Here is an 8109-nt window from a genome sequence, read left to right as displayed (position 1 = left end):
CTGTGGGCGTGGCTGCTGGACGGGCCAGGATTGAGCCGGGCAGGATGATGAACGGGCCTGTGGGCGGATCTCAAAGTGGAGCTGGGGCCGATGGACAGGCCAGAGAGCGGACTTTGAGGCGGGGTCACAGGCTGGGGCGGACCTTGGTGCCGGACAAGGTCAATAAACAACAGCGGGCAGAGATTCACTCCGGCTGGGGCTGGGACAGATAAATGAACTGGCTGGCTGTATGGCCAGCAGGACGTTTACGAGATAGAGGCGGAGCTTAACCCAACGCAGTTTATAGGAGGTGGGGCTTGAACCGAAGAGGGTGCGACTCAGAAAAAGAGGGGAGTTTCCAGGGAGAGTTTACCCACCGAGCCCCTCATTTCTCTACACTGCCATCATATCTACCCTTTAAACTTTTCCCTTCTAGAACGAGAAGGATGAGGAGATGAGCACAAAGGTCTCCTTAGACCTGGTACGGAGACCCCCGCAGGGTGGAAAGGGCGGGCGTCCCGCTGCCTTTACAATTTCCTCGAATGTCCCGCCCAGTAAGATTTTTTTTTTTTTTTTTTTTTTTTTTTTTTTTTTTTTGCATCACGACCTCAGAAAACACATTTATAACTGAAACAGAAGCTTCAGGAAACAATACCTGTCTTTACTATGGGAGCTGCATTCCATGCATTTTTCATTCTAAAAATTTTTTAACACTGGTTTGGGGCCACTCATTTGATTCCGGACCTATGAAAAGGGTCGTTAACTGCAGTTTGAAAACCACTGTTTTAGAGGCTAGCGTGCAACCCCCTCGTTTTTACAGAAAAAAGAAATTGGGGCCCGATGAGAGAGAAGGGGAAATTAGTTGATAGGGTCCCAAAGAGTGCAGCTGGAGTCTTAAACAGAGCCCCGGCCTCCGGAACCACAGACCATGCCTGCGCGGCTCTCCTCCCTTGCATTCCCTGCCTGGGCTTCCTTCGCACATCCCAAGACTTCTTCCAGCCCCCAGCCCCAGACGGCCCCTCAGCCTCTGCTTCCCTAGGAGTGGACTGACGACAGGCTGAGCTGGGACTCTGAGGAGCACGAGGGCATCACTTCACTCCGCATCACTGCCGAATCCGTGTGGCTACCAGACGTGGTGCTCCTAAACAAGTAAGGATGTTCCCAAAGTCTGGGAGGTGGGGCAGGGCCTCTGGAGGGGCGCGGCCTCCGGAGGGAGGGGCCTGATCCCAGATGAGAAGATTCTTTCCCTGCAGCAACAACGGAAATGTTGACGTTGCTCTGGACATCAGCATCGTGGTGTCCTCCGACGGCTCCGTGCGCTGGCAGCCCCCGGGCACCTATCGCAGCAGCTGCAGCATCCAGGTGTCCGGGCCCCACCTGAGAAGCTCAAGGCGCTCCTAGGAACCCTCACTCGGATATCCCTCCTCCATTATCCCCATGACCCTCACGTCTCTCTTACGCTTCTGATTTTCCTTTGAGTTTCGTCTTCTCTGTCCACTTTCATTGACTTCCAGTCTTCCTCAGTGACCGCCCCCCTCCATTGTCCATGACTTCCCCGCATAACCTTCTTATTCCTCTGTGACTCCACTTCTCTGGGATCTTCCCCTGGTGGTCCCTATCTCCCTAGTGCCCCATATCCTCTGACCCCTGTCTGCCCTGTGACCTCCCCAACTCCCCCAGCCCTGACCAGCTCTCTGGCAGCTCTAGTGACTCTCCACTCCATCCCGGTCACCTACTTCCCCTTTGACTGGCAGAACTGCACCATGGTGTTCAGTTCCTATAGCTATGACAGCTCAGAAGTCAGTCTGCAGACCGGCTTGGGTCCCGATGGGCAGGAGCGGCAGGAAGTGCACATTCATGAAGGCACCTTTATTGGTGAGTGGGCATGGCTCCCATGTCCATGGGCTTTATGATTTCCAGTTTCTAACAGGCTGATAAATATACTCCATCAGTGAGTCGCTGTGGGTTCAGCAAGATAGGTGTAACTGTCTATATTTTATGGTTATGGAAATTGAGACTTGCTCAGATTTATTAGAGATGGGCTGTCCAGCCCAGGGACCGTAGCTAGCCCCTTATTACATCAGTCCCCCCTGCTCTAGGATGTGGCAGAGAAAGCCATATCTGGGAATTCCCTGGCGGTCCAGTGGTTAGGACGCCACACTTTCACTGCTGAGGGCCCGGGTTCAATCCCTCGTTGGGGAACTAGGATCCCACAAGCAGCGCAGTGGTGCAGTGAGGCAAAAAAAAAAAAAAAAAAAAACAGCCGTATCTGGCACCAAAAAAGACAGGTTCCACATCTGTGTCACCTTCTCTTCTCCCTCCCCCGCCCACGAGAATGGTCAATGGGAGATTATTCACAAGCCTTCTCGGCTAATCCAGCCTCCAGTGGATCCTAGGGGAGGGGGGGAAAGATGGCGTGAAGAAGTCACCTTCTACCTCATCATTCGCCGGAAGCCTCTCTTTTACCTGGTCAACGTCATTGCCCCACGCATCCTCATCACTCTTCTGACCATCTTCGTCTTCTACCTGCCACCAGATGCAGGTAAGAGGGGAAGGGGCCCAGCACTCCTTCTTACCAATTGCTCAGGTTCTTCCTCTTCGCCTATAATACAGGGAAGGTTTTCGTGCCAACTGAAGCCTTCATGAACTGTGCTTCAGCAGTCTGACCCAGGTTTTCCTTTCAGGAAGAGCGTTTGCCTCTGCATCCAGATTTCCCCTCCAACCTCAAGCTCTACCTCCCCTCTGCTGCTCACTTCTCTGCACCCAGTAACTTCTGAACTCTTCCCTTCAGAGTCCTAGGATCTCATCCTTGGAACTGCCACTCCTCTGACCAACAAACTCCCAGGCTTAGCTAACGCTTCCTTTCCCTTTCCCCATTCCTGGCATCCTCCCCACCCCCACCCCCCCCCCGCTTGTCAAATGCCGCCTACTAGTCCCTTAACCTCCTATCTCCCTTGGAAATAATAGCCAACATTTCTCTGGGAGACAGCACAATATGCTAACAGAGTAACCTTGGGCAAATTCCTTAATCTCTTAGTGCCCTGATCTGGAAATAGGCCAGTCGTTGTCCCTCCCCCATAGGACTATTTTGAGGATTAACGGAGTTAATAGAACTATGCCTGGTACTCTGTAAGCTTTGTGTAAGTGTAGGTATAGTCTTTTCTAATTTTGAGCACTTGCTATAAGATAATACAAACAATGTGTTACATATATTAACTCAGTTCTAATCTTCACAACTCTGTGAGGTAAGTACTGAATTGTCTTCCCGTTTCACAGAGGCTAAGTGAGTTGAAGTCATTCACCTGACATTACACAGAGAGAGGCAGTGTTGCTCTTCCAACCCTGCTTAGTACTAGTCTGATTCAGAGACTGATATCCTAAACACTCATATTCAAAACATGCTTTCCTGGGAGTTCCCTGGTAGCCTAGTGGTTAGGATTCTGGGCTTTTACTGCTGTGGCCTGAAAAACAAAACAAAACAAACAGAAAACACACTCTTTCCTTCTCTGTGTAATCAAGCCCTCTCTCAGTCTAGGGAAGGAGAGTGATGAATCTCTAGAACACACTTCCACATGTAACTTCTCCTTCTTCCTGGAGCAAGGCAAATCTTGGGACCCAATATTACAAGACTCAAGTAGAACAGACCATAATAGTTATTTATTTCAATACCTTCCATGAAGTTTTCAGTGCCTGTTGTATGCCACAGTAATAACCAGCCACCTGGCATATTCTTATATACTAGGTTTCATTTTCAGATCCTTCGATTTGCTATATAGTTCCTGCTACAGGGGTTGGTCCATTCATTCATTTAACAATATTTGTTAAACATCTGTAATGTGCAAGGCACTGGGAATGCATCAGTGAATAAAACAGACAAAATCCCTGCCCTTGTGGAGTTTATGTTCTAGTGGGGCAGACAGTCAGTAAACAAAATAAATAAACCCATTGGATAGTATATTATTATTTTTTAAATTAATTAATTAATTTAGGCTGCATTGGGTCTTTGTTGCTGCGCGGGGGCTTTCTCTAGTTGTGGTGAACAGGGGCTACTTTCGTTGCAGTGCACGGGCTTCTCATTGCGGTGGCTCCTCTTGTTGTGGAACACGGAATCTAGGTGCACGGGCTTCAGTAGTTGTGGCACCTGGGCTCAGTAGTTGCGGCTCACGGGCTCTAGAGCACAGGCTCAGTAGTTGTGGTGCACGGGCTTAGTTGCTCTGCGGTATGTGGGATCTTCCTGGACCAGGACTCAAACCCGTGTCTCCTGCATTGGCAGGCAGATTTCTAACCACTGTGCCACCAGGGTAGTCTTAGATAGTATATTAGGAGAGGTCAATTCCTAAGAAGGAAAAACAGGAAAAGGGTTTGGGGAGGATGAGAATGGGGGTAGGGGTTGCAATTTATTTATTTATTTAAACAATTTTGTTGAAATATAGTTGATTTACAATGTTGTGTTTCATTTCTGCTGTACAGCAAAGTGACTCATTTATATATATATATATATATGTGTGTATATATATATATATATATATATTTTTTTTTTTTTTTCATATTCTTTTCCGCTATGGTTTATCACAGGGGTTGCAATTTAAAAATAGGATGGTCAGTGAATGCCTCACTAAAAAGGGAATGTTTGATCAATATTTGAACAAAGACTTGAAGGAAGTGAGAGAATGACCCTGGTAGATATGTGGGGGAAGAAATTACCAGGAGGAGTTAACAGTGAATGCAAAGGCTCTGAGGTGGGCGTGTGCCTTGCATATTCAAGAAATAACCAATGAAGTAATAACTGAAAGAAGTAAGCAAGAGAGAAAACAGTATGAGATGTAGTCAGAGAGCAAATGGGAAGGCCTTGTAGACTTCAGTAAGGACTTTTATGCTAAAGGCTATGGGAAACCACTGGAGTGATATGATCTGATTTACATTTTAACGGGATCAATCCGGCTGCTCTGTTGAGAACAGTCAGCAGGGGGGCAAAGGATGAAGCAAAGAGGAGGCCTTTATAATAACTCAGATCTGAGGTAATGGTGGCTTGTACCAGGATGGTAGTGGTAGATGGGATAAGTCATCAGTTTCAGGATATATTTTGAAGGTAGAGCCAATAGGGTTTGGTATGGATTGCATATGGGATGAGAGAGAGGAGAGCTGAGAATGATTCCGAGGGATTTGGCCTGAGCCACAGGAAAGATCGAGTTGTCATTTATGAACTGAGGAAGACAGTGGGAGGAGTCGGTGGTGAGGGAATTAAGTTTTGGACATGTTAAGTTCGAGATGTCTATTGGACACCCAAATGGAGAGGTTAAGTAGGCAGGTGGATACAAGTGTGGAATTTAGGGGAATCAGTCCAGGTTGGAGGTATAAATGTAGGAGTTATTTGCATGCAGTTGGCCCTTCCAAAAGCCTGTCCTTGAGTGGGCTGGAAACACGGTCACTGATTATGCCAGGGAGATTGCTTTCTGGCAAAGCCTAATCCTTCCGCCTTCCCCTCTGTCCCCCAAGTAGAGCAGATGGGGCTCTCGATCTTTGCCCTGCTGACCCTTACTGTGTTCCTGCTGCTGCTGGCAGACAAAGTGCCTAAGACCTCCCTGTCTGTCCCCGTCATTATCAAATACCTCATGTTTACCATGGTCCTCGTCACCTTCTCAGTCATCCTTAACATCGTAGTCCTCAACCTGCACCATCGCTCACCCCACACCCACCAAATGCCCCTTTGGGTCCGTCAGGTAAGAAGATCTCCTCTCCAACCTGTGTTAACTCTCAATCCTAGTATTTGGCTTTTTGTCCAGGTATCGCTCCTCACTCCCACCAACTTTCAACCTTCCCTTTCACAGACCTGAGGGAGAACTACAACTCCTGGTAGAGCGTCAAAGTGCCAAGGTCTTTGGGTGTTGAAATGTTGCCCAATTAATTTTATCCTCCCATCATTAACATTGCGTAGATCCCAGACTCTCTTCATCAATACTGCCCATCGTGGGTCCCAAGGAAGCATTCTCAGGGTTAGGTACTATCAGGGTGGAAGCCCTCAGAACTTTTCTTTCCAGTCAGGATGCCTCCTAACCCCCTTAAGGACTCTTGGGCTGTGTAGTTGCATTTCATCTGTGGGATGCATGCACGCATGAGCAGGAATGGGCACGTGCCGTGGGGGTGGTTGGCGGCTTCCCTTCTGGTCTGAAAGCATAAGAGCCCCCTCCAACACGCCTCTTCTTCTACTCTGCAGATCTTTATCCACAAACTCCCTCCGTATCTGGGTCTGAAGAGACCCAAACCTGAGAGAGACCAGATACCGGAGCCACCTCCTATACCTCTCAGGGATTCTCCAGGAAGTGGCTGGGGTCGGGGAACAGATGAATATTTCATCCGCAAGCCACCACATGATTTTCTCTTCCCCAAACCCAACAGGTAGTATCTACTCCCCATGGCCCACGTAGAAGGGAGAGGGCGAACTACAGTTCCCAGAAGACTGTGCGGAGGCAGGCGTCCTAAGCTCTCAGAGGATGTCGTGGTTGAGCATCATGGGAGTTGTAGTCCTCCTTCTGTTGCCCACTTTGCGGGGAGGTGGGAACTAAAGCGTAAGGGAATAGGAGGAATTGCGGAAGGCTAGAGAGGTCGCCGCTGTTGAAGAGAACCTGAAGGGCTCTCTCACGTTTGGAAACCTGGATGGGCGTTGGAGGAGGGAGTTGGGGCGGGGCCTAGAGCACCCACGCAGGCCGTCTTTGTGCCCCGGTCGTGGCCAAACAGACTCGCCTCTTCCACGTTCCAGCCTGAACTGTCTTCCCCGGACCTGCGGCCATTTATCGATGGTCCAAGCCGGGCTGTGTGCCTGCCTCCCGACCTACGGGAGGTTGTTTCTTCAATCAGCTACACCGCTCAACAGCTGTGGGAACAGGAGGACCACGAAGCTGTGACTCCAAAGAGGGTGGGCTAAGGCAAGGCCTGGGCGGCCTTGGCTCCACTGGCAAACTTAGGCTCCGCCCCCAGAACTCGATTTCTTTTTCTGATTGGAAGTTTGCCTCACTTGGTCCCGCCCCCTGGCTTCCCACTTGTTCTTTACTCACATCCGTCGCCCGCAGTTTCGCTCTCTGCTATTCTGCGGGCCCGCCCTTGTCTCAAAGCCGTGGTTGGAGGGCGTGGGTGCAGTACAGGGACTTTGGGCCGCCTTCCCTGGGGGTTTGGAGCTCAGGAACAGTTTCCTCTTCCTACCCCCAGCTGAAGGAGGACTGGCAGTTTGTGGCCATGGTGGTGGACCGCCTCTTCCTGTGGACCCTCGTCATCTTTCTGGACGCCACGTACCACTTGCCCCCTCCCGACCCCTTTCCTTGAGGACGAGAGGGCCGAGACCGAGGTCCTCGGCCACTTGAATTGAGAGTTCGGTAGTACTCTCAAGGCCTATCCCTTTCTGCATCTTAACTCCTTCACTAGGAGTCCAATCCTCTCATTTCGTTTCTAGGGAGGAAGCCCAAGTGGGACTGGGCGGCTGGGGGTCTTGGGCACACGTGAAATGCACTATCCGCTTATTTACTCTTTGGCTTCTTGAAGAAGCTCCATTGGATATTCACATCTAGGTTGGCAATGAATGGAACAAAGAACAAGCACTAGATTGTAAGCCTTCTGAGGGCAGGAACTATGGCTGTTCACTGTAATATCCCCAGCACCTAGCACAGATCTTAACCTATACAGCCGGTACCTCTGACTGAATGAATAGGGAAATTTTTTTTTCTGTAAGGAAATACACTAAGTAATAGTGCTTATGTTTGCATGTTGGGACTAGTGGTCGTTTTTTCTTTGTTTTGACCTTTCTGTACTTTATTGTATTTTGTAATATGTATTATCTTTAGGATAAGAAAAGGTTCTTTCTAAAAGGATGCATTTGTAATGAGGATAAAAAAGCACACTGTAAAAACCTCAAGTTCCAGCTTTGGTGCTCAAACTTTGGACAAGCTACTAAACTGCTCTGTGCCTCAGTTTCTCCATCTGTAAAATGAAGCGAATAATAGTATCTGCTCCCTAGTCTGAGGATCATATGAGAAGATGAGAACAAAAGCATTATACAGTATACATAAGAGGTTACAAACTGGTGTGTTTTGTGTGGCCCATGTTGTTGGCCAGCAGAGTTTAAAATTTGAATTGGTTTGC

At 48.9% G+C, this 8109-nt stretch overlaps 1 protein-coding gene across 1 annotated transcript; it reads left to right on the top strand.

Annotated features, from left to right (window-relative positions):
• Window positions 1-433: 433 nt before the first annotated feature.
• Window positions 434-7296, top strand: LOC307068465 (acetylcholine receptor subunit beta-like; the record flags this gene model as incomplete). Its single annotated transcript, XM_079726340.1, has 9 exons — window positions 434-460; window positions 1019-1128; window positions 1233-1341; window positions 1707-1854; window positions 2312-2521; window positions 5476-5699; window positions 6194-6375; window positions 6715-6877; window positions 7183-7296. The coding sequence occupies 9 exons, from the start codon at window positions 434-436 to the stop codon at window positions 7294-7296; spliced, it is 1287 nt and encodes a 428-aa protein (XP_079582466.1).
• Between the last annotated feature and the right edge of the window lie 813 nt (window positions 7297-8109).

The sequence above is a fragment of the Hyperoodon ampullatus genome (genome assembly GCF_949752795.1).
Source record: "Hyperoodon ampullatus genome assembly, chromosome: 19".
NCBI classification, from domain to species: domain Eukaryota; kingdom Metazoa; phylum Chordata; class Mammalia; order Artiodactyla; family Ziphiidae; genus Hyperoodon; species Hyperoodon ampullatus.
This window is presented reverse-complemented; position numbering and strand designations above follow the sequence as displayed.